The 26845-nt window shown below is 41.8% G+C and overlaps 1 protein-coding gene across 2 annotated transcripts; it reads right to left on the minus strand.

Moving 5' to 3' along the window:
- Window positions 1-3077: 3077 nt before the first annotated feature.
- On the minus strand, window positions 3078-26733 carry ACO2 (aconitase 2). 2 transcript variants are annotated; one of them, XM_077339367.1, is made up of 18 exons: window positions 26590-26733; window positions 20400-20542; window positions 19077-19335; window positions 16318-16410; window positions 15245-15403; window positions 14965-15115; window positions 13639-13743; window positions 12396-12487; window positions 11836-11941; window positions 11237-11394; window positions 11068-11141; window positions 10243-10354; window positions 9545-9667; window positions 8755-8910; window positions 6170-6361; window positions 5246-5378; window positions 4399-4520; window positions 3078-3568 (listed from the first exon to the last, which is right to left on the minus strand). In XM_077339367.1, exons 1-18 carry the CDS (start codon window positions 26623-26625, stop codon window positions 3431-3433), a joined length of 2352 nt encoding a protein of 783 aa, XP_077195482.1. In that variant the 5' UTR covers window positions 26626-26733; the 3' UTR covers window positions 3078-3430. The 2 variants fall into 2 exon arrangements, with proteins under 2 accessions (XP_077195482.1, XP_077195483.1); XM_077339368.1 differs by lacking the exon at window positions 26590-26733 and adding an exon at window positions 26276-26411.
- Between the last annotated feature and the right edge of the window lie 112 nt (window positions 26734-26845).

Genomic DNA, 26845 nt, shown 5'->3' on the forward strand with positions numbered 1-26845 from the left:
TTGAATGGGAGTAGACAGCTTACAGACGATTTAAGGAAGCTGATGGATAAAAGATTGCTCCACCTACAACTGGCTCCCTGTGTGGAGATGGTTGTTTCCATCTCCTTGAACAGAAAATCCTATCTACTTCCTCCTTGGATATTTCATCTGCACAGTGGAAGTCTGAGTATGGCCATGCTGCATCTGACCCTGATACAACCTAGGAAAAAAGTGTCTCCCCTCTTGTTTCAAACAAGATGAGAATAAAAATGTCATTTCCTGCTTTGTGCTGGGGGTAAGGTTGTTGCAGTAGAAAATTTTCTGTTCAGACATCAAAAAGCCAAGTTGGTCGTACCAAATGGAATCGGGACATGGAATTACAGCCCCTGAAGTGTACATTTAACTCCTGCTCCACACGGTGAAACCAGAAATGGCCTAGAGTTTCAGGTAGATAGCCATGTTGGTCTGAAGCAGCAGAACAAAGTTTGAATCCAGTGGCACATTTAAGACCAAGAAAATTGTATTCAAGATTTTTGTGTGCAAGCACGCTTCTTCAGATATAATGAAACAAAATTTCCCGTCTCTTGACAATGCAGTTCAACTCTGTTCAGAGGTTGTTGTGCTCACCAAAAGCTATCCAAGTTGTGCCCCAATTGAACTTTATTGAAAAGGGGAAAAATAGGTTGGTCCTGCAAGGCCTGATATAAAAGCAACAGGTTCATGGTAGCTCATTGGCAGGTAATTTATTTCGTGCATTATATGTTACCTCTCAGCAGAAGGCAGATGACAAAATTAGTCACAATTAAACATATCATATAATAAAAACAGTATCAGCAATAAGACCATGGAATATATTTAAAACAAAAGCAGGGACGAACCTGTGACAGATTAGCATGATGACACTGAGGGTGGGAGAACAGAAGATTTTGCTTTTTGGGAAATGCCCAACCAGACAGCTGCTGTGAAGTTATTTTTATCAACCCAGATAACTTTGAATGCCCAGTGGCCAATCAGGTGGCAAATGCTTCATCAAGCCCACCCCATCAGGTGGCAAGTGCTTCATCAAGCCCCACCCACATTCTAACGTGAACAGCAGGAGACGTGGTGGTTCATGAGCCCCAAACTGGGGACCCCAGGTTCAAGAAATAAAACTGTTAATGAGATCCTGGCAGCTCTGGAAACTGCTGCCTTGTGAACCTAGTCTGCCTGTTCTCATATAAGCCTGGATCAGCCCTGGATCAGTTCTCAGTACAGTGGATTTAGCCATTCAACAGTAGTCATGTGTACTCTAAGGGAAGCAGCTGGCACATCAACAGGATCTGTTTTCAATAACTTAAACCTGTGCCCTGCAGGGCTTCTTTAGAGACTGGCTCAAAACAAACCAACAGTTGGTTCATAATGGATATGAATGTCGTTGTTGTTGTATACTTGCTCCCCCCCATGCCAAGTTTGACAAAAGTGTTCAGCCAAGTCCACTTAAGATGTCCAAAGGGTCATCTGATTACTGAGGTTTGTTCACATGAATCCACATTAAATAGATTTAGACCAATGGTCTCCTGTGACTGGAAGCAACTCTCCTGGAGTCTTAAGTACACCACGTTCTATCCAATTCTTTTAATTGGAGATGCCAGGGATTGAATATGCAGCCCTCTACATTCAAAACAAATGCTCTGTAACTGGCCTTCCCTTTCCCAACTGGGATTAGAATCCCTGAAGTCAGCCTGGAAGGTTTGCTACTTCAAAATGCAGCCACTTCATCATCTACAAGGAAGATCCACTTCCATCACGTGACAGTTTTAAAACAGCTCCATTGGCTTGGTATTTGCGTTTGACCTCCATTCAAAGTGCTGGTTCCTGCTCTTGCAGTCCTTCACAAGCTGGGATATCTGAAGAACCACCTCTTCCCAACTCCCTTGCCGCTGCATAGATCTGAATTTATTAAGTATGGTATGGCAACTATTAATCCCTTGTGTACTTCTCCTGTGCTGTGGAGTAAACTTACACTGGGGTCCACCAATTCCCACCATTACCAGCAGTTCCAGAGAACTTTTGAATATGTTCATATGGTCTACTGTTTTCTGTGTTAACCTGGCAGGTTTTGCACAATATGTTTTGAGCATGCTGTCAATCACTTTAGACAGAAAATGTTTTAGACAGATTGGTAACTGAGGTTCTTGTCTTTCCCTCCCTGACACTGATAGCAGCTCATGCCATAAACCAGTCCAAATCATGGCTCCAGTAGCTGTTTTGAATCTCAGTGTAACACAACTTTGACTACAATTGGTTAGTGAAATGCAAAAGGTCCAGATTTTTTTGTAAGCTAGATGATTCTTCAAATGGGAAATTGCAATAACTACAACTGCTATTATGTAATGTATAGTACTGAGTCAAATGGGAAAGGCATGAAGACTTCTGTGATAGTGTCCTAAGTTCTATAACACCCAATAGATTGAATATGAAGGAAATTGCACAAACTTTCAGTGATTTTACTTTTGATAGTTACTGCCAGAAAACAGTCCAAAATACTTCTTCTCCCCTGATTTTTTAGCCCTGGGCAAGTTTGAGTAACATGCTGCTGGCTACAATTTCTCTTTTAAAGTGACTGCTCTATTTCAAACAAGAGGTTAAACAGATGGGGAACATCTGGAAAATGGTAACAAGAAAGGTTATATAGAGCAGGGGTAGTCAACCCCGCAGTCCTCCAGATGTTCATGGACTACAATTCCCAGCAAACGGTGGCAGGGGCTCATGGGAATTGTAGCCCATGAACATCTGGAGGGCCACAGGGTTGACTACCCCTGATATAGAGGAGCAGGGCCTGATCTCTAGTTAATGTCAGTAGAACCCTGAACTGAACAGCCCCTCCCAATCAGTATTTACTTGAATGCCTTAACAAGAACCTAGACTTCACCTCAAAGCCACTTTGCACAAATTTAAGGCGAGAAGAATCTTACAGTTCCCCAAGAGCCGACAGATTTTACTAAGGCTATAGCCTGGGATCCATGGCACATTTCTAGATTCTTGATCTCTCTGGTTTTTCCACAAACAACCTATAGGAAACTGAGCAAAACGCTAGCAGAAACATTGAGACTAGAATGTGTCAGTTACAATCTTTATTTTGTTTTTTTTCACAAAACATTCTTATTTTTCATCCATTAACCATCAATGAAATGATTGGGCAGAAAAATTATTAGGTAGGGAATTAAATATAAATAGTAAGTAATATGGGACATCTGAAATGCATCAAACACAATGTAGGGGGCTAAGGAAGCCAGAAACTGATAATGCCAAAAAAAAAAAGATTCCTATCAGTGTCTGCAAGTTTGAGTACTGTAATAAAAAGGAAGCTAAGGTTACATTTGATCAGACATTTATTCTCAAGAAGAGTTGCAGAATTGCACTTTTATGAAGACAGCCATCAAGTCCACTGGATGTGCGTGTTTGTGCGAGTTCAGTGTTGCTGCAGCTCTTTCATTCTGTTAAGTGCACTACCAGCTTTAAACCATTCGATCTGGGTCTCATTGAAGGTGTGATTCAGCATGATTGTTTCTTGGCTCCCATTAGGATGCTTGATGATGCATTTCAAGGGCTATTGGTAGGGGGAAAAGGGGGTAAGAATAGTCTAGCTTTTGGACTGCAATTCGATCCATAATCAGTTATACATCAACTATGCAATGAACCTGGTCTAAAAGTACTTAATTGTACAAACTGAAATGCCAGTAATTAAGAGGTGGGATACCAGTTAAAAAAAATAAAGCAACTTTCTTTTCATTCAATTCAGGCGAGTTGCTGTGTTGGCCTGAAACAACAGAACTAAGTTTGAGTCCAGTGGCACCTTAAAGACAAACAAAATTGAATCCTGTTGGTCTTAAAAGTGCCACTGGACTCAAACATTGTCCTCTAGGCTCAAGTACTTCACAGTTTAAGAGCCTATATAAAACATGTCTCCCACCAGTCCCTCCCCTCACTAGTATTGAAGAATGTATCTTCTTAACTAGGAGTCATGGTAGAAAGCAACAGGAGCACCTCTCCCCCTTATTGTAAGCTACCTTCCCCAAAGTTATTTTCCAAGGATCTCATTTTGCATCACAGAGATGAGTTGTTGGTATAATTTTAATGCAAATAATTCATGGGAGGATAAAGTAACTGGAACAATGAAGAACTGCTCAGAATTAAATTAAAAGCAGGATCCCAAACCACAATTTTCTGCTAAGTTTTCCGAGACTTCCTGTGTTACTGAGAACCACGAAGGCTAGAAAATTGCATTTTTAAAAAGATTCTCTGAGCATCAGGCTATAGAATTTAGTTCTGGAATTTCAGAAATCAGGCAACACCTAAAGGGGACCTTCCTATGCAAACAGCAGATTACAGGCAAACAGTACAAAATGAGGCTTCCTAATGAGAAACTGAGCTCATTACCTTTCCAGGAACAAAATCCTTCAGACCAACGATGCTCAGCTTGTCTACTGGATGGATCTTGTCATAGTCAGCAGGATCAGCAAAAGTTAATGGCAGGAGGCCTTGCTTCTTCAGGTTGGTTTCTGTTACAAATGCCAGGTTAAAAGAGTCATCAGACCATTCAGGATACACCTCAGCCAACTTGTGAGGAATAACTGAACTCCAGTTTTGTTCTTTGTTTTCGCAAGTTAGTAGCAACTGAAAACTGTCTTCAAAAGCATTATCAGACCCCAGGCCAGCACATGTTTAAACAAGGCCCTTGAATGAAGATGCTAAAAGGAAACAAATCTCTTCCCATCCTACTCAAGGATTCTGGACATTTAACTATTTTGCCTACAGCACTCCATTTTGTATATGCATCCAATCTGGAAAAAGTGACAGGGACAGTGTGTTATTCTAATATTGCACATGATATTTTGTTAGGAAACACTGAAAGCTTGGATGCTGTGGATTATAGTTCAATGAGTATCTATCAGGATAAGGGTTTTCGGGGCATATAGGGCACTCCTGCTGTATTGGGTGGGGTTTTTTTTGGCAAAGTGAATGGTTTCCAGTCTTCTACTCTAGTTGGAAATGCACAGACAATGACAACCCAGAGAGAGCACATAAGATCAGAACAGCCATACTATTAGTTTTTATGCAAGAGACGGAAACAGAGCATCACTGCCTGAAGAACAGCTACTGGTTTAAAAATGGGTCAGGGCACACACACAGTTCCCCTATGAAGAGCAATCATTATGTAATTTAGAGGACAAAAATCCTGAAGCTACATCCAAATTTCTGGTTGCTCAAGAAGAAATAGTCTCACCATGAATTCTGGCAAAGCTCTTGACTATGATGGCTCTTCCTCCTAGATGCCGGGGCTCCAATGCTGCGTGCTCTCGACTTGAGCCTTCACCATAGTTTTCATCCCCAATGACCACCCACTGAACACCATGTTTCTGTGAGCAAACAAATGCAGAACAATTCAACCCTCAAGTGATGGAAGGTAGTCACAGGGCTTGTTAAACTGGTCTTGCAAATTCAGTCCTCTGAAGAAATTGTTCACTACATGAAAAGTTATTTGAAGGCAACCAGAGGGTATCGACTGGAAATGGAGCTGGGCCTATTTGTGGGGAAAAACAGGAGTTGAATGGGCTACTTTAACGTTCCAGTGACTGAGAAATGTGGAGATGTCTCAGTGGCTGTGAAGTTGTTTCCCTCAAAGACCCTCTCACCTAGCATGATAATTTAGCCATTTAAAAATTGCTGTGAGGGCCCAATCTTGACCAGGCCCACAACATGGCAACCACAAGCAATACCCCTGTGCCCTTTAACAAGCTCCCACCCTAATGTCTTACATCTGCTCATGTTGAACAAATCTTGGACATTATTGAAGTAAATGCTGAGCGAACAGAGGAACTTCAGTCAACTATATGCTTGGACTCTCAGAAACAAGCACGAACACTAAGGAATCTCCATTTCCTGGGAACTACCAGTAGCTTTCTCCACCTTCAGCAGGTGATTTGACTGTACAACTGGAAACACTTACAAGCACAGCCTCTAGTTTTGCAGCATCATACAGAGGTTAGCAATAAAATTGCTGCTTCAGAGAACACTCCAAACAGGAGGCAGATGGTGCAGAATTTAAAGCAAGGATTCCCACATACTGTTTCACTGAACAATCTTCAGAAGGGAGCAGCATTGGCAGTCGTATGGCCAAGCCCTAGCAAAGGCAATACAGAAGTCTTACCTTGTAGTAACGGGCTGTGTCTGGAACAGGTCCAAACTCCTGGTTCAATGCATTCCTCACCGAGTTCACCTTGCCATTTTCAGTGTTTACAGCACCAATCAGCAAGTTGTTTGAAATGTTGTCCAAGTGGCCACGAAATTTCAGCCAAGGGCCAGCTGCTGAGATGTGGTCAGTGGTACATTTTCCTTTCACCTGGAAAGCAAGTAGACACAGAAAGGAGTTGGCCAACAGTCCCAAGTACTTCTCATCCTTGGTGGCACTATGAACAACGTTAGCCAAGTGGTCCTGAAGTAACCTAACATCCTGGACAGACAGAGCTAAACTTCAGACAGAGCAAGAACAATGACAGTTCCATATCATATATTTATGACTACTTAACAAACTGACAGCAATGTATGATCTGTCCTCAACAAGCATCCTTCCCACTGGATATGCAGAAGTATACGGTTGAAATTGTGTTTCAAATATTTAACCAGTGTAGGTGACATTTTCCTATCCTACGCATTCATAAAACGGAGTCTGAGATGTATATTTTCTTCCAGGTTGAAAAGCAAGCAACAGAACTTTCAGCAGTTGACTTTTTCACTCTAAAACAACCTCTCTGTATTCTGAGTTCCACAACCTTCCCTTCATACACACCCCATTACAAATATCTAAGTGACGTGACCACGTTCTAAAGCAGAAGTGGCCAAACCTTGTCTCTCCAGGTGTCCATGGATTACAATTCCCATGAGACCTTGAAAGCATGATGCCAGCAGGGACTCATGGGAACTGGAGTCCATGGACATCTGGAGAGTCACATTTGGGGCACCCCTGCTCTAAACATAGCAGAGTTCCCCCCAATTTGGGGGGAGTGAGGTGGGATTATAACTTAAATCTCCCAGCAAAATTTTTCTGTTATGGTGCCTTGACTCCACTGAGAGGCTGATGATTTGAAAGAAACTGAATTCCCACTCTTGTCCTCAAGTGTCATCTGTCAGTTGAAATTTCCACAACAAGGTTTGGTTGGGTCCAGCTGCTACAGCCTTCCCTGGAAAATCCAAATCTGGGCTGTTATCTATACTCCAGAAATATTCTAGTTAGATTATTGCAGTGTATGGCCAAAATCTTGCCACAAAATGCAAACTAGAATGTAGCAGCTCAGCTGCTAATTAAGCTGGATTGAACAGCAGAATACAACAATCCATCTAATTTTTAACACATGGCCACATTTGAGGATACATAAACCCAGAGAATGGAAAACAGGATTGCCAAGTTTGAAGTCTCAGTTTTTGTCACTAAAAGACAAAGGGAAGGGCTCTCTCCATAGCTGTTTTGGCCTGGAAACAACCACCAAACAACTTTATACCACATGACATGAATGACTCACTCAGGGTTGATAATGCTCTAAAGCTAGCATTGTGCAGCTGTTTCAAACTAGGATCTAGGACACCCAGATCTGAATCACCCCTCTGCCACAGCAATTCACAGTGAGATCTTGGGTCAGTTACATATTTGCAACCTGACCTACCCTCACAGGGTTGTTGGGAGAATAAAAAGGATGAGTTCAGAAAAGAGACATCTAAAAAGGGACATGATGAAGATTTATAGAATTGTGCACATGACGGAGTTTGGCCAAAGAATTTTTTCTCCCTCTCACAATAGTAGAATTTGCGGGCATCCAAAGAGGCTGATGGGGAGTTGATTCCAGATGGACAGAAAGAAACACTTTCCTTAACAAGTGATTAAATGTTGAATTCATTGCTAATGATGTAGAGATGCACACAAGCATAGACAGCTTTAAAAGATACAGTTTCATGGAGGATGGGTCTACCAATGGTACCTGCCCAGGGGACAAAAGAAAACCCCCACATTCAGAAGGAGCAAACCTCAGAAGCAACATCAAGGGAAATCCTTGCCACTAAGCCTTGGCCACTAAGCTGGCCTTCCAAGTAGCCCATTGGCCACTGTGTGAGACAGGATGCTGGACTGGATGGAATACTGGACTATTATAGTAAATAATACAGCTGAAGACAAGGAGTAAACAAAATGGAAGTTTGGTTGGTGAGTGAGAAGGATAGGAAGAGCTGGAGAAGTTGAGATATGGAACAACAGGAGAAGGGAAAGAATAATGTGGGGGAGGGGGTACAGGACAAAGTGAGGTGCCCGCCCACAAGGTCCCACACAACAGGCCCATCATCTTACTGAGAAGAGGTTGTGGAGTGGGGGGTGATGCTGAATATAGTAGGGCAGATAAAGGTAGGGGCCTTTTCTATTGGGAAGCCCCAGTTGTGCAATCCCTCTCCCCTATTTGTCCTCCCAGTTAACGGCTTTTGAGAAGCATCTAAGCACAGCTTTATTTGACTAAGCTTTGCTAACACATTTGATAAGACATCTATTACTACCTACTGTTACTGGTTTTTCCAGTGCATAGGTTTATACTGAGGTTTTACTGTTTTTATAAACCAGCCTGAGGACTTGAATGCAAAAGCAGGGCATGTTTACACTTAGATATTACATTTTATTTGTTTAAAAGGAAACGTTTGTTAAAAAACAAAAAACCTAATGACTGAAGGAAGCATAGTTCTTTGCAATATAGTACTGACTTTGATGAGGATCAGCAGATCTTCCAAATCTTTGCCATCCCATTTATCAAAAGGCTCAAGAAGCTGCAAGCGCTGGCTGGTGGGGCTCACATCCACATGCTGGTTGCTGCCATCCTTAGGAGGGTATTGATAAGTATCTTGTCCTGGATCAAAATCCTGGAAGAAAGTAGGATTCAGACGTTACTGCTCTAAGGAGGCAGCCTAGGTTATAGAGAATGGAAAAGAAACTAAAATATTCAAAGCAGAAACACAAAGGAGAGTACCCCCAACGTCTGTTCTCTGCCATTAATAGCTCTGAAGGTCTGTGCTAAAGTGACACCCATTAACAAATGCTGTCCTGACCGCTGGGAGGAGAGTTGGAAGATTGGATCCTAAACACAGACAAAACCCCAGTCTGGAAATTTTAGCTGGCAGTATCAATAAGACAGTTAATGTTTTAACTTTTGTATGTTTTTTTAATGTTGTTACCACCCTGAGCAACACTGGAAGGGTGGGTTAAAATTTTACAATATACATTCTATTAGTATATTTCTTTACGAAATGATGCTCTTTTGATCACCTAATTTATTCCTTTATTCTATCTTTTTGTCTCTGTTTCAATGAAGTACACTGCCATCCCTGTCCTGAGGGATCACAACCCATGTTCTGTGAGGCACTTTAGCACATCCTGTTATTCAGATTAGCTATGCTAGCAGTCAGTAACACGGAATTGTTTTTACCAGTCACCTTTTAATATTCCCATTCTTCATCCCCAGCAGGTAGGAAGTTAAGACAAAAGTATTAAGATTACCAGTTTGGGCAGCTCATCAGCATCTGGTGCCTCGAGTTTGAACTTCTTGCCATCAGCTCCTGTCAAGAAGTCCACCTCTGGATTGAACTTCAGAGTGCCAGCAAGAGACAGGGCTGTGACTATCTAGAAACAAAATAAATCCATTAAGGATAAAACCTATTATCTTCACCTTGTACACCTCCATATTATTTCAACTCGGTAACCTCTAGCTTTTCTGTTCTCTAGAACAAAAACCAAGGCACACTGACAGAGAAACACCTGCTGTGAAAGCCTAATTTTAACATGAAGTACAAGAAAGCAACATTTGCCAAGGATGATTAAGTCAGGCTGTATATCTCTTAGCATTTGGTTACACTTTTATTCCACCTTTTCTCCCAGTTGCTCAGGAAATTTTCTCACTGCAACATGCCTATTAGAAGTACAGTTGGCCCAAGGTCACCCAGTGTACTTGATAGCAGAATTTTGGACCCAGCTTTCCCCAATTTAAGTCCAAAGCTTTCTAGCTGGTTCTAGCTCCTTGATTTCTAGGGAGTAGCTACTTGCAATCTAATTTCAGAGACTTGTGGCCCAAAAATTCATTAGCTAGTGCCTGTGTCCAAGGGAACATTTCCACACCATAGATTTTGCAAGTTACGTCTTCATAGGAATTGCAGCAGGATCAGTTCTGAACCCCACTGTCCTTGAAGCACAAGCCTTACCTCTGGAGATGTCACGAAGGCGTGTGTCTCTGGGTTGGCATCATTGCGACCTGTGAAGTTTCTGTTGTAGGATGTAACAATTGTATTCTTTTCTCCCTTTTTAATATCTTTCCTGCAAAGACAGAGAAATGGCTATACACTTTTCAAAATTAGCTCAGCAGCAGAGCATCTACTTGGTTTGCATAACGTATCAAGCTCCATCTCTGGCATCTACAGAGAAAAGGATCAGGAGGTATGCAATGCGAAAAGCCATGACCTGAGACCATGAACAGTCAGAGTAGACAACATTGACTTTAATTATTTGACTCTAAGGTAATTTCATGGGTCCAAATGTCCCAGCACCACAAGGAAGCACTGTGATGTGCCTAAAATTGATGAAACTCTTTCCTCTGTAACGTAGAAGAGTTTTCTGGCTGACTTGTTAAAAATATGAATCAGATTTCATTTAAGGGCCTTGGGCAAGCTAGAGGGGGAAAAGATTACTAAATAGTCTGCATCCATGTCCTGCAATCTACAGAGCAGCTTTCCAAACTTCCAGAATTGAAACACATTTGACAGCAGCCACAGTTAAAGTCAAGGACCACATGTCATTAGAGGGGTAAAATATTGAGAAAAGTGGCATGCATGCAAATGGTGCTCCCTCTCATCGCTTACTCTGGGTCTTCAGCAGAAAGAAAAATTGTGGCTTGCAAGTATTTTTGTTTATTGGAATTAATTTATGGGCTTCATTTCCCATTTGAAAATGACTGAGGTGTGTGCATGCCTCCCTTATAAAAATCAAGTTCAGTCACATAGCAATTCACCCCTCCCCAATTTTCAGCTTACCTGTCCCATTGGCCTATGCATGGCCCACATGCATTAGCAAGAACAACTCCACCAACGTCACGGAGGACTTTTGCCTGAGGCAAAAAACAGATTTAGCAAACAGAAATGCAAACAGTGTCCCATTCCCAAGCAACTGCACATCATGCAAAGCAGTTGCGAGAATACTCACATAACCATCCCTTTCAATGGTAGCTCGGATCTGTTCTGAACCAGGAGTGATGGTGAACTGAGACTTGCACTTTGTTCCATGAGCTAATGCTTGCTTTGCCACTGCAGCAGACCGACCCATGTCCTCATAGCTTGAATTAGTGCAGCTACCAATCAGCCCTGTGCAAATTAAGAACAGAAAGTCCCAGATAATGCAACTCTCCTCAGTGTTCAGACCTAACCCCTTTCCTGGAGGAAGGGCAGCATACATCTTCTAGGGTGAGAAAAGCCAGAAAAACACAAGGTTTATTTAATCTCCAAGCACTGCCAAGCAACCAACACTGAAGCTAAACCAGCCCATGCATACAATTTTTAAAAGTTTAGGCATGGTCCTTAGGGAAGAGGGGGACATGGTAGGGCTGAAGAAAGCAATACTCCCAGGAACAGTTTCTTCATGTTCTAGGCCAAGGATAGCCAATTGTTAATTGCACAGTGCACTTGGATCCACACAGCATTTCTTCCAGCTCAAAGGAGTGTTTCTACTGCTCTCAGCCTGGAGAGAAAAACATTCATTACAACTAGCAGCTGCAAAATACTCTGCGATCAGAAAATGATACTTACCAACTCTGATATCCACAGGCCATCCCTTCTGTTGTGCCACAGTGCCAATCTCATCTACAGTGTGTGCCAAGTCTGGAGTGAAAGGCCCGTTGATAAGAGGCTTCAGCTTCAGGAGAGAAATATCCCATTAGTGAGTTAACAGTTCTCTGGCAGTTTTATAAAGATCATAAATCATCCAAAGAATACAGAAGGTATGCAGCATGGCTATCTCAGTTGCAAGGAAAAACCCAAATCTAATGAGTGCACTGACAAGTCTTGTGGAAGAAAAGAGCAGGATGAACTCACACGCAGTGGTCCAATTCAAACTCACTAGCCCATCTGTTTGGACTAGATTGTGTTATAACCCTGTGTCTAGCTAGCTTAAAAACAAACTTATCACATTCTTCTTTCCCATCCATCCCGGTTCAATGTGATCTGAACATATTTAACAAAAACAATGTTGTCTCCCTGATGAACTACACAGAGACTCTGAATACAGTATTGTGCTAGACACACACATTTGTTAGACCCCCTACCCCATCTTTTTCACTGAATGATGACTCTAGAGAGCAGACTCTCACCTCATCAAGGTTAATTTCAATCAGCTGGTCATAAGTGCAGCCAGGATCAGGCTTTAAGTGTTCTTGGAATTCATCTGCCAAACTAGCAATCTCTGAAAACAGAAAGAACCTGAAGTCAACATGAAAACCCATGACCAGCCATTTGTTGTAGAGAAAGAGTCACACAGACTGGAGCTTCCAAGAGTGTTAACACCCACAAACCCCAAGAATACTTTTGAAAGAGCAATTCAAAAATAAAAGGCCATTAAAGTCTAGCCAGAGATTAACACCATACATTTTCTACTACATATATTTAACCTGGCACAATCATAGCACCCTTTAAGTTCGGCACTACTGACGCCTCTTGATAGCTAGCACTAGGTCTGAACTCAGGGCTAGAGTACAAGCTGATGTCACCTCACACCACTGTCACTGATCTGACCATCTCTTTTAACTCAGAGGACTTATCTCCAAGGAGATATTTCACCCCATGAAATAAATAACTTGTGAGGTTGGACGTTTCCTTTGGTTAAGAGACAAAAGACTGCCTAATTACAGCCTTAGTACCTTCCAACCCCGCTTCAAATGTTTAGTCTTTCTGTAAACAATAATCACTTGTATAGAAATAGAAACAAAAAACAAGGCAGCCTTGCAGTATCAGTTTCAAGGGAGGGAGATTTTTGTTATACACTGCTTTTCACTACCTAAAGGAAACCCAAAACAGCTTACAAACACCTTTCCCTTTCTCTACCTACAGTAGACACCCTGTGAAGTTAGTGGGGCTGAGAGAGTGCTGTGAGAACTGCTCTGCAATAATAGGCCTAAGAGAACTGTGATTGACTCAAGATCGCCCAGCTTGGCTACATGTAAAGGAGTGGGGCATCAAACCCAGTTCTCCAGATTACAGGCCACCATTATACCACACTGGCCACAGCTTGTAAAGCAAGTCATCCAAAAGCTCTACTGAAACAATTCCACAGCAGCACAAATCAAAGCAATGGCTGCTGCCATGACCCTGGTGAAAGCTTCTCCTGAACACTTCTGTTAGAAAGTCAGCACTGAGAACTGAAGCAGAAAGCTCCCTGGAATTGGGCTATTCACCTTCCCAGAAGGAAAAAACTGTCTCTTCCATGGGGAAGATGTCAAGCTGTGCAACAAGAGACCCAGCTTCTTGTTCCTCTGTCCCAACCAAGGCAAGGTAGCGAAAGGCAGCCATTACCCTCCCACATTATTCTACCCCTAGAATTTCCCCACAAATTCTTACCAGCCCGTCCAGTCTTGTCCAGATATTTCTTCATCCGGTGATTGTAAGGGAAGACTGAAGTGGTGGCACCAATCTCTGCTCCCATATTGCAGATAGTTGCCATTCCTGAAGGGGAGCAGAAAAGACCCATAACACATATGAGCAGCACCAAAAGCATCAAAGTAATTCTAAAGATGGTTTATTGCCATCTCTAAGTCATAATTTATCTTAGGAATCTAGGACACACATTCTGGCTTGTTAAATACATATAAATATCACTTAAGAAACTTTTGTAAGCTACATGTTTCTTCTTGATGGCCATTTGCATCCTCAAGGATAACCCCTTTCTTTGCCTCTTTGAAAGTATTCAGTCTTCTGCAGCAGTTTTGTTAATTAAAGCCAATGACTGATAAAGTATTCTAGTCTCACCCACCATCAAGGAATGAACAACAAATCAGGCTCTTCACTTGAATGAAAAAGAGATATTTTATTTATGTTTAGATTTGTATCCCGCCTCTCACAACTTCTGTCACCTCAAGGTGGCTTACAATTAAAGCCATAAAACAATATCCCATAAAACCCCATTAAAAAACCTGTAAATTGCACATAGTATCCCACAAGCAAGATGGTGGAACAATAATCTGCCTAACCCAACTCTGCTGAATCCAGCCAGAATGTTATTCAGATCTTAAATTAAAGCTATAATCCTGGGATGCTCGGATAGGGTGGGACCTCTGATCAAAACTCTGGTCGAACACCCCCCCCCCCGTCTCAACCAAATGCCTGGTGGAAGAGCTCCATCTTACAGGCCTTGAGGAACCTCTAGACAGCTCTGTCAGGGCCCTTAGTTCTTCCGGAAGCTCGTTCCACCAGGCTGGGGGCAAGGCCGAAAAGGTATCTGGTTGAGGCAAGGTGGATATCCCTGGGGCCTGGGAGAACCAAGATTCCTACCTGCAGAGCGGAGAGCGGGGGGCATAGGCAGACTAGTAGTCCCTCAGATAGGTAGGACCCAGGCCACCTATAGCCTTGAAGGTTAAAACCAAAAACTTGAACTTGATCCGTAAGCAGACCGGTAGCCGGTGTAGTTGTCTCAATACTGATTAAATGTGGCCCCTCCAAGGAGTCCTAGAAAGGACCCTAGCGGCTGTATTCTGTATCAGATGAAGTTTCTGGGTTAAAGACAAGGGTAGGCCTGCGTATATTGAGTTACAGAAGTCTAATCTGGAAATGACCATTGCATGAATCACTGTGGCCAAGTGGTCCAAGGACAGGTAGGGCGCTAATAGCCAAGCTTAGCGCAGTGGGAAAATGCTGTACACTCCCAGATGCAAGGAGGTATTCTCTTACCTGTGCAGGAGATGGAGTCCACGCCAGGCCCATGGTACTCTATGATGGCTCCTGTACCACCTTTCACAGTGAGGATGCCAGCCACTTTTAGGATTACATCTTTAGGAGAGCTCCAACCTGACAGCTTGCCAGTTAGTTTTACACCAATTACCTGAAGAACCAAAGGCAGAACCATTCTCAACAATCTCCTTTCAACATCTTAAAAGAAAATTCTCAGAAAGTAAAATACTTTTGTACCTCTTAGCACAGAAGAAATGTAAATATCCTCCCACCGCCTCACCTTTGGGCATTTGAGTTCCCAAGGGATTCCTGCCATGACATCCACTGCATCAGCTCCACCGACTCCAATACAGATTCCACCCAAACCACCTCCATTGGGGGTATGGGAATCCGTACCAATAAGCATAACACCAGGATAGGAATAATTCTCCAGGATAATCTGAGATATAATTAGACAAAAATCAGAATGAAGTGAACATGGCAGACAGATTTAATTTAAAAAGAGTTTGAAAACTGTTTTCTGGCACTAAGCCAAATACTGCTGCATTGGACTGGGTCTCATGAACTTTCAAAGAAATATTAATGAAGAAAAGGATAAGAAATTAATCCATCAGAAATCCATATACATAACCTATTATTTAAAACTCTTCCATTTTGTGATTTTCCCTTTCAAATTCCTGCTCTCAAAAGGGTAGTCTAATTACTCTAGCAACCATGGTAACTCCAATAGCTAAGAAATTGCTTCAAACATGACCAATTATCCTAAAGGTCAAATACAACAAAGGCTGTTCATGCCCTTTCTAATGGGCAAGAGATGTCTAACAGTGGGCTTTTTGTTTAAAAACTAATAAATTCTAGCAAAGAAAAGGAAATAGTTAATGTTCTACCACTGATAGCTGAAGAAGCAAGGAAAACAGGAGTTCAGCAAGAACAGCCAGGCACCAGAGGTCATTTGAATATCTATCACAAATACAGACCACAGTTTAGTATGTGGAGTGGCAAATTCATTCAGTTCTTTCAGGCTTTTACTGTCATAGGCTATATTCCAACAATGTGTTTAATACTGAATAAAACAAAGTGTACAGTGCTTACAGTTTAAATGGACGTCTGACTCACCAGCCTCCTCTAATTAAACTGAAACAGGTACACAAAGGACTTTGAAAAGACTTATTACCCCTCAGCATCAGATCACATTTCGACAAGCATGACCTTGAGCAGACACTACCTTGCGGAACCTTGTAGGCCTCATTAGAAAGCTAGGCACTCAGTCCTACAATAAAAGCCACACAGCAAAGAAAGCCTGTCTCAAAGAGAGAATGTCCTCTCCTAGGCATTGGGAAGATAAGAGTTTACCTGATGAATTATTCCAGATCCAGGTTTCCAGAAACCAACTCCATATTTGGCACCTGCTGTGGCTAGGAAGTTGTACACTTCTTGGTTAATGTCCTGTTTGTACACAAAGCATAGTAGTAAACAGTTGAGATTCCTCCCTTTCCCAGAACTGAGTTATATTTCTTACATAGTACTTTATATCTCTCACTCTCCCTGACACTCAAATATTTTACAAATGAGCAAAACTGAAGCTACAATTACAATGCTTATTAGATTAATACCCTTGAGATCAACAGTCTTACTCTCATTCAGAATCAATTCCTTTAACAAAACTGAGGTTTAGATCATAATCATGTTTTCTACTGGCACAAGACCCATCTGCCAGCCAAAAAAAGAAAGGAATCATGTAATTTTACAAGATCTCCCTCTCCCAAACACTCCCACTTTTTAATCCGTACTGTTCCCTTCAGTCCATCAACTTACTTAGGCATGATTTCAAAGGGCAAAATGTACTAAAATAGGAAACAAAGGTGACATCGGTAAATTCTGTTCCATGCCTGCTAGTGAGAAAAATAGGCTTAGACCCTATCAGGACTGCTAGTTTGAATGGCAGAAGACTTTGAAAAACTATCAGTTTGAAGATTTTGAATATTACGGAAGAGTTTTGTCCTTTTATTTACTAAAGCAAAAGACTATTAGACTTAGATTAGGGGGAAGAAAAGCATCTGGTCATCTAGAAAATATAATATACTGCTGAAGAATGACACCCTAAATCAGACATCAATGACAAAAATCTTTAAAAGACTGATTCCATTAAATGAAGGTGCACAACTACAATGATAAAGTATGAAGGAACAGTTCTAAAATATTGTAAATATTCATTTCCAGCCCATTATTATGAATATTTTTGCCAAGACCAAGAAAGAAGTTTAGGAACTCAAAGGCTGATGCTGACTTATTCTGATCAGCAATCAAACTGACACTGCTTTCACTAAATATTCAACTACATTAATGTTGTTTGTGATGGAGAAGAGATGCATTGTGTCCCAAGGTACTGTTAAGAGCACCAATGAGAGGGTGCAACAAATTATTAACTATCTTGTCTTGTCACTTCAAGAACATTAAGTAAAATAAACTAATATCTGAAGACAGAAAAGCTGTTCCTCTACAGGCCTGCTGAAGATTACAGAAAGACTGGCAGCTTTGCAAACCTTATTTGCTTCAAATTAAGCCAGGCACTGATGGCTGACAAGCCCTTATTCATATGGCAAGATTGGAGTCAGCCCTGTTGCCCAGACTGCCATATTTTTTTCTGTGCCAAACGTCCACATCAGGAATGGAACCTGGACAGCAGAGATAGGACCTCGATTTACCCTAACCAAGAAGTGGATGGTGAATGGGGGTGGTATGCCTGTAACTTCCAAAATGCCTATGTAGAGCAATACATTTGGTGCTCAGAATGAAAACAAATCATACACACAAGAATGGAAGTCAGGAAAATTAAGGGAATGAGTTTTCTTTAGCAGGAACACTCCAGACTAGAAGGAATATCACTTCTACTGTGGAAACTCTTCATCCCAAGGATTAAAATGTGGCAATTAAAGGGTTGTAAGCCGTGACTTATTCGTGATTGTAAGCCGTGACTTCTCCAGGTAGTAATTAAAGGGGAATGCACCAATCATGGCCAAGTGGGCTAAAAAGATAGGGTAAAGATATCCCCTGTGCAAGCACAGAGTCATGTCTGACCCTTGGGGTGACGCCCTCCAGCGTTTTCATGGCAGACTCAATACAGGGTGGCCTTGCCAGTGCCTTCCCCAGGCATTACCATTTTACCCCCCAGTAAGCTGGGTACTCATTTTACCGACCTCGGAAGGATGGAAGGCTGAGTCAACCTTGAGACGGCTGCTGGGATCAAACTCCCAACCTCATGGGCAGACAGCTTCAGAGAGCATTTCTGCCGCTTACCACTCTGCGCCACAAGAGGCTAAAAAGATAGTCACCTATAAAAGGTATACAGGTAAAACAAATTTTTACAGAACAGCTTTTTGTGCCTTCTCCCATAACAGTGATACTTGTATAGTTTCACCTTGATTTTAAACTATATCAAGTACAGACATAAGCACTGAGATCAAGTATTGTAATCCGTTTGTTACAGTGAAACCTCTGATACCTACTAATGCCATGGGTGTGGCAGCACAGAACATCCATCGCTTAAGGAATCAAATAATTTATGGTTCAGATTCAATGAGTGAAGGGAAAGTTGCCAGTTTAGCTAGAATTAAAATTTCACACTGGGCAGACTGAGAAGATTGTCCTGTGTGAAATTTTAATTTCAGCCAAACTGGCAACTTCTCTCGTTGAAGCTAAGGGACAGGTATCCATGGGGTATAGTAGTCTGGTGAAAGAATGCAGAACAGAAAACTGAGAAATGAACTTGAAGGAAGGGTTGGTGGCTTAAGAAAAAGAGTGGATGACATAGAAAACTGAGGAAAAAAGGAGACTAACAACGTAAGGTTAGGAAGAGTGGTATGTTATGGGAGACAGGAATGCTAGGAATAATGTTCAGCTCAAGGGGTAGCTAAAGAATGAGATTGCTAGATCTAAAATCTCATTTCTGCTGCTTGTGACATCTAATTTCAGTGCTGCACTGGGATCTGGCAAACCTGAGATCTACGAGGGCCACAACTGAGTGGAGGGGGCCAGAATGCCATGTATTGATTTTAGCTATCTAGCCAATTATTTGTCTGCAGACTTCTAGTAAAAAAAGTTTTGATGATGACCTTTGCTCTCCGAAGATCTTTCTCACCACCTAACTGAGCTTCAATAAGGTGATCACAGTGGATGGTAGAGGGCACTGCCACTTTAGGCAACCCACTGCTGATGAACTGCAGCATAGCCATCTGAGCAGTGGCATCCTGCATGGCTACACGGTCTGGTCGCAGACGTAGATATGTCTTGCCCCTCTCAATATCCTGTTTGACAGGGTCATCTAAGTGGCCATATACAATCTTCTCGGACAAAGTGAGGGGATGGTCCAGCCTGTTGGGGAGAAAACAAAGGGATCTTTATGTCTTCAGCTCAAGCATTTTACTCTTAAATATATGACATGATCAACAGAGTTTCATGGCAACCAATCAGGACTTCCCATGTAAGCCTGCTACTCTGCCCGTCCACAAGATTCTGCACACAGGTTTGTAGCCACATGCATGGAAAAAAATCCCAACTCTGCACAAGCTTTAATGTTTCTTCTCATATTAAGTGAAAATACCCCCACACACAGTCAATCAAGATTAAGTGACTTCAGACCATGGTTAAGTGGGGACTCCGGTTAGCTTTTAACCATAATTAACAGTGGTGCTGAGGGAAGCTAAAGCCAGTAGGAGAAATTCGCCTCCAGAAACATGCACAACCCTGTATTTCACTCCTAATTTTCTTGGTTAAGTAATCAGGAATGTTTTGTTATGGATCTTTCAGCTTCTTCCTTTTAAACTAGAAGAGTACTGTCTGACCATCTCTCTGCTCGCAATAGCTACTTTGGGTTAATTTTCAAACACCCCAGGACTATTGCAAAGAAATCAATGTGCTGGAAAACTAATTGCCAGGAAAATGTGGATGCCAAAGGCTCAACAAGAGCATGGTAGATGACCATCCACCAAAGATCTTATGTCCTCAAGAGTGGAAGGAATCCTGCAAGAAATCTATATTGTAGATTACCTCAAAATTACATTTTGACTAAGGCAAGACTTGGTGGTAATTTTTCTTTGAGTGATAGCTTCTCTCTATCTATGCATTACTGCAAATATCTGCATGGTCAGATTGGCGCTCTGCTTAAAGAGCAGTATTTAGTAGGGCTGAACAGCACCTCTTTAGAAACTGACAGTGCAACTTGCCCTAATGGTTCTAATAAACCCAAGCTTGAAACAAAATGGGCACTAGTCAAAATCAAAAACTCTTCTACCACATTCATTCAAGTACTCAAAGACCCCAAACATTACTTGTAAAGGTCAGCCATGACAAGATGCAGAACACACATGTAATTTTGTTTATTAGCCTGTTTTCCTTTATATCTGGATAGCAACTGCTCACTCAAGTTGAGCTTTTACCTTTTGCGAACTATATTGATGTTTTTCTCAAGTTTTTCATATTGTATGCACTCATGTGGTTCAAACTGGCTCATGGCCACCTTGGCCCGCTGGCACAGGACGGGAGCAACATGGTATCGCCGAATACCTTGATTCAAAGCATGCTGAAAGGAGACAGACAAGAATGAATTAGCTCCCTGCATTATCAAAAGGTGCAGAGCCTAACATTACAACATTACAACAGTACAACTTTGTTGCAGCAGAACACTGAAATTCACCTCCTCACACACACACACCAATTATAGTGACAGTTGCCAACTCCTGGAGATTCAGGCATTCTTTGCAACAGCCAGAAGGTTAGAAGCACCACTGTATGAATCTTCTCTTTTCCCTACTGCCAACAGAGAGACCCTTCCAAAACAAATATCACTTGGGCATACTCATCAACCCTCACCCAAAATCCACTTGGTAGAGACTGCAACAAACCTATATACCTATAAAAATGTGAAAACTACACAGCATTCTATTAATGCACATCCTCCTTATTCAGCTATGTGGAATCTACATTATAGTCATAGAACTTCAGCCAAAATACATGATTATCAATGCTTGCTAGATGTTCTTGAGCATGCAACTCTCTTAAACTACCTTTTCTGATAGTACAGGTCTGGGGATAAATGCTACTGACTACCTGAAGGACAGGTCAACATATATTAGGCCTGAGGGGTTCAGGGAAAGGTAGATATAGCAACTTCATGCATAGAGGATTAACAACAGCCAATTCTGAATTGGTGTCAGACCCACATATACAAGACTATGGCACTCATTCTGAGTATGCCAGTATTGAATGAAGACTGTTCATATTACAAGTAAAGATCAGCACCCTTGCTTATTGCTATCACTTTCCTAAGTGATAAAAAGCTTTCAATTCCCATCCACGGTTGCATTTAATATATGGCTGCAAGATGCACAAGTCAGAGTCAGATGATCTTGAAACAGCATGGTGTTTCATTCTGCTCAAGTGCCCACAAGCATAAGGGGAAAATTTCACACTATGGAAAAAGGAAGAAATTTAGTCTAATAAATTAACTTTTCAAAACTGGAGACCTAGCAGTCTATGTAGCATTCTAAATACATTGGCTTTACCTTGTAAACATTCCTTTTTACAAAGAGGCATGTGTTTTATTCAATGCATAAATGGATTCTACCTAGAGTTAGAAAATGAGTTACTATTGGACTGATGTTAAATATACAATCCAGACAGATTATGTAGTGTTATATGTTTGCAGGAGATCTTACTTCTTTATTCCTACTGGCACTTTGGTGTCATTCAGGACAACGGAACTTAGGGTTACATTCAGTTTAATGTAAATTACACATGGTATATTGAGTGGGCTGGACATTCCTAGAAAAGTGACATGCTTAAGAAGTACCATTATTGCTGTCTACAAGATTCAGTCTCAGCAAGTCTTGTCTAACAGCTTCAAGTGGGTAGCCATGTTGGTCTAAAGAAGCACAACAAAAATAGAGTCCAATAGCAGCTTTAAGACCAACAAAGATGTATTCAAGTCATGAGCTTTTGAGTGCACGAGAGTGCTTGCACTCAAAAGCTCATGCCTTGAATACATCTTTGTTGGTCTTAAAGGTACTACTGGACTCTATGTTTGTTGCCTAAGGCTATCATTTTTGTAAGTGGTGCTTGATAGGTGCACACTGAGTGCCCAAACCCAAGTATATGTCTATTTCTTCTTTAAACTTTCCTCCCAGTGACCATACAACCCCTAAAAGGTTATTCACTAAGCAAAAGGCCAACTCTGCTCATAAAATGATGTATAATGCTACACATTTTACTGCTGAAAGCAGATTTAAGAACATCTTTGCAAACTTAGATAAATATTTCTCATAATATTCTACTGTCACAAGATAAAAGATACATTTGCAGCAGCCTTGATAAAACAAAGCAGGCATGACTCCACTGGATGCTTGGATGAGAGAAACCCCCATGCCTTGGGTTTCTCCATGACAGAAGAAAAGATATAAAATGTAATAATAAAATTAATGCTTTCTTGGTACTACTGTTAACCCCCTGGAGAGATTCTAGGACAAATAATGGACCATAAGGACTAGCATTCAAACCTCACAAGTCGGGGTAAATAAATTTTATTCCAGAGTGTTTGTCAGTGGAGCAACTCAGGAGGATTCAAGCAGGCATATTCATTTTGTTTTATTATCAATGTATTCAGTACGTAAGTATTACCAAACAAATTGTGTGCCTTTATCATCAACCAGGTGACAGCATTTTGATAAGGGTAAGGTACTTGATCTGTTCTGTGCAATAGTGTACAAAAGCTCCACTCCAATGAAGAAAGGATCAGAGTGTTAGGGAATAGGAAGCTCCTAGCTGAAATACAAGGATCCATGGCAGATTAAAGTGAAGAGATAACTACATGTTCTTCCATAGCCTTTGACACATATAAGGGGTTAACCACGTAAAGCAAATTAAACCAAAAGAAGAGTTGGTTCTTACACGCCGTTTATCTCTACCCATAGAAGTCTCCTAGCGGCTTACAATTGATTTCCCTTTCCTCTTCATTCGATAGACACTTTGTGAGGTGGGTGAGGCTTAGAGTGCCCCGATATTACTGCTTTGTCAGAACAGCTTTATCAGTGCCGTGGCAAGCCCAAGGTCACCCAGCTGGCTGGAAATGGGGAATCAAACCTGGCTCACCAGATTAGAAGTCCACGCTCCTAAATACTACACCAAGCTGGTAGTCTACAATGTATGGCAATTGCCTACAGCCTGTAAGGATCTTTGTTTGGAAATCCTTAGTACAAGGGTAGCCAAACTGTGGGTCTACAAATGTCCATGGATTACAATTACCATGAGCCTCTGCCAGCATTTTGCTGGTAACTGTAGTCCATAAACAACTGGAGAGCCACAGTTTGGCCATGCCTGCTTGATCTTTTTTCAACGTCTTGAAGGCTTCTCTTTCCCTTCCAAACTAAACCAAACAGTCATGGGGAAGGTGATTCAGGAAAAAAGGATGACACTTCAAAAAAACAACTGAGGGTGAAAGGTTTATCCAGTTACATATAGGATGAAGAAAGAGGATAAAGAACTTTCTCTCTCTCCAATGTGGTGAGTCAAATTAAATTTATAGATAAAAAAGGATTTCATGCTATTTCAATTAGCTTGTTCAGCTTACTGCTATGGGTTGTGGTGATGGCCATCAGTTTAGATGGCTTTAAAAGGGAATTAGGTTCATAGAGCAAATGTTTGTCAGCAGCTATTCAACACTGAAGCCTTCATGTTGAACATTAGTATAATTCTGAATGCTGATTGTTGGGAGATCAATGGTAGAGGCAGATGGATCTTCATGCCCCTACAATGGGCTTTCTGGTCAACCAGCCTGAGAAACAGGATACTAGGCTAGGTGAATCACACATCTGATCCAGGCGGCCTCTTATGTTATGTACTGCTATCCATAGCTCTGCCAGCAATCATATACGCATATGAAATATTTTGTATAGAAGAAGCCCACTCATTTATCTAGCTTTGGTCAAGCAACAGCTTCTCAGATCTTAAAGACCTTTTACCTAAAAACCTGATATCCAAAATCTTATCAATGGCAGTACCAGGATTGGCAATTAACATCTCCATTTACAGCTTGTGCTCTATCGCTGGGCCATACGCTTACTCTACTTATTATCAACATGGGAAGTATTCTCCCTGCCCCATTAAAACTTTCTTCCCACTTGCCAAGGAAGAGTTCTGAAAAAGGTCTGTCATTCACCCACTGACAACAAGAGCATGAAAGGGGCATTCCATAACTGACAGAGAGCAAAGGAAGAGAACACTACATGATGCTCTGCTACCTTCAGCTACAGTAGGGGGGAAGGTGTGCTGTCTTTCATGCCAATATGAATCACTGCAGACTCTTGCTTCCACTTCAGCCATAGAAAAAGTATCTTCATGTTATGCGTTAATACTTTGGAAGTCCCTTACTTATGTCACCAGCTTGAGGCCCAACTAAATTTGGGGTAATAATTTGTTAGGAAACACTCTGAAACAAAGACTTCATCACTCCTATGATAAGCCCATTATGATCAGATATTACTAAGATTATTCCTAGTACATTTTAAATTGTCTCTAGCTTCTATCCAAACATGGAATTTAAAAGAAAATGTCCCATAAACACACTTAGGTCCTATCACTATGGATGTGTTCTTCCTCTTAACACACTCATTATTTACTTTTCTGAAGTTCTTTTGTATAAGCTCCAAAGCTCTTTAATCGTTAGCTAAGAAGCCGCCATAGAAAGCGAGTCACTTTGTGAAAAGCCCAAAATAGTAACCGCCTCACACTTAAGTTACATCACATTGACCATAGAAATCAAAGGTAACTTTTCCATTTTTTAATTTCAGTTTGTTAGGATATGCTTAAGAACTTAAATTTATGAATTATAATTGAATGCTGCACATATTCTTTGACACTTCTTACCATTTTTTGTTCATTGCCTTGAATATATTTAAAAGAGTATGCTTGCTGGGTTCAGAGGAATCAAAAAGATGCATGTTTTCAAATTTAACTTTGCACAGATTTCCTATAAATGGATGTTCTGGCTCTTGGTTCAGGATGAAACGCAACTTCTATTTCTTTTAGTCACCACTGAGAACCACCAATTCAGAAATCAGTATTACAATTCAGTTGCATAAATATTATTTTCCTGCAGCACTAAAATCCACACTTCAATGCTTATGAGATGTTGTTCTGCTGCAATTTATCTTTGCAAATGATTTTACAAAAAGAAACCTAGACTTGTTCTAACCAGAAGTATTATAATTAATGAGGACAAAGCTAGAGTCTAACATAACCAGCTTTCGCTTCTCCATCAGAAAGTTTGATAAATGTACATAACCCTAGGAAAATAAACAAAATGGTTTATGCTCTAAGAATCCTTGGTGTATTTGTTCAACACTACAGGCATGTAGATTCTTGTATAACAAAATGGCATGCTACATCTTAGCCTGGGGTTTGCCAAACTGTGGTTCTTCAGATGTCCCTGGACTACAGTTCCCAAAAGCCTCTGCAAGCACTGGCAAGGGCTCATGGGAATTGTAGCCACGAACATCTGGAGAGCCACAGTTTGGCCACCCTGTTTTAGCCCATTCAATTATAGGTAGCAGAGATCATTTTTCCATTATTTGATTTATACTGGATCTCATCAGAAGTTGACTTTACTGTTTTGATTTGTTGTAAAAGAACCATAACTTTATTTAGCTACCTGTCACAAACAAAAGCAAATGAAAAATATAAGCTGTAGGAAAAATAAACCTTACACCATCCTTCTCAGCCTCTGAGATATTTGTACCAGAGCATTCCGTAAACTAAAGCAAGAAAGTTAGGCATGACTTCCTATTCAGAAGCTTTTAACCAGCATACATGTCTGCTGTAGCTTAAAAATCTAACAGCAATGAAAAATAAATTAGATTTTTTTTTAATGAAGCAAATTCTAAAACAGAAGAATGTTAGTTTCTAATCTACCAATTTTAATCCATAACAAGACAACAATAAAAATACTTCATACAGTACACAATACTACAGAGAATTATCTAAAAAGGTGAGGTCAGCAAAGCAGCTTGAGGTACCAGGGGGGGAAAGATTTTATTGCAATGAAATATACACAGGGGCCATATGCACTTTAATAAAAGCTGGAAAATAAGGTAGCTATTGCAGAGCACCCTAAATTGGCCAAAGCACAAGCACGAGAGTAAAGAGGTGGTGCGCTCCCTCATAGGCAGAAGGGCGTCGGACAGCTGCCTGTCAACCTCTCCTCACAGAGAGAGCAGGCATGGCTGCGAGTCACACTGCAGAGCCCCAGTCACCTTGCCCTCACCTTGAGTGGGAGGGCGGCAGCCACCAGACAACGCGGCAGCCCCGAAGGAGGCACGACTCCTCCAGCGGCACATGGGCAAGGCCAGAGCTTTCTAGCCTGCTCCCGGGCGACTACCACGCGCTGTTCCTAGGGAGCCACGGCCACGACCGGAGCGAGGGACAGGCGCGTTGACCTACAGCAAGGAACGGGAAGGCTGAGACTCGAGAACGGCGAGGCACGCGCCAGCCTCAGGCCCCACCCCCGCCTCCGCGAGCCGCGCTCGCTCCCCAGCCCCCTCCGCGGCCAGCAACCGCCGCTCCAGCCTCTGCGCTCACCTGCAACCGACTGACTAGGACACAGTACGGCGCCATTTTGTTCACTGACAAAGATGAAGTCGCCCGGCGATAGCGTCACGTGCCGCTTTTAAAGAGCGTGCCCCTGTGGGCGGGGCCTCCGCGGAACGAATCGCCACGCTCTCTCGCGGGTCCCCCGCCCGCGGGAGGAGGGCGCCGCTCGAGGCCGGCTTTCCCAAGCTCTCCGGTGCTGCCCGCAGAGAGGCCAGGATAGAACGGTCGCTGTCCTGGCAACGTG

Source organism: Paroedura picta, chromosome 5, assembly GCF_049243985.1.
Source record: "Paroedura picta isolate Pp20150507F chromosome 5, Ppicta_v3.0, whole genome shotgun sequence".
NCBI classification, from domain to species: domain Eukaryota; kingdom Metazoa; phylum Chordata; class Lepidosauria; order Squamata; family Gekkonidae; genus Paroedura; species Paroedura picta.

Excerpts from the sequence above, each read along its gene's own strand:
- ACO2 (XM_077339367.1), bottom strand. The coding sequence starts at position 26,625 with ATGGCGCCGTACTGTGTCCTAGTCAGTCGGTTGCAG. Across the intron at positions 15,116-15,244 it reads GGGAACTCAAATGCCCAAAG|GTAATTGGTGTAAAACTAAC; the intron begins GTGAGGCGGTGG and ends TTGGTTCTTCAG. Across the intron at positions 10,355-11,067 it reads TGCATAGGCCAATGGGACAG|GAAAGATATTAAAAAGGGAG; the intron begins GTAAGCTGAAAA and ends CTGTCTTTGCAG.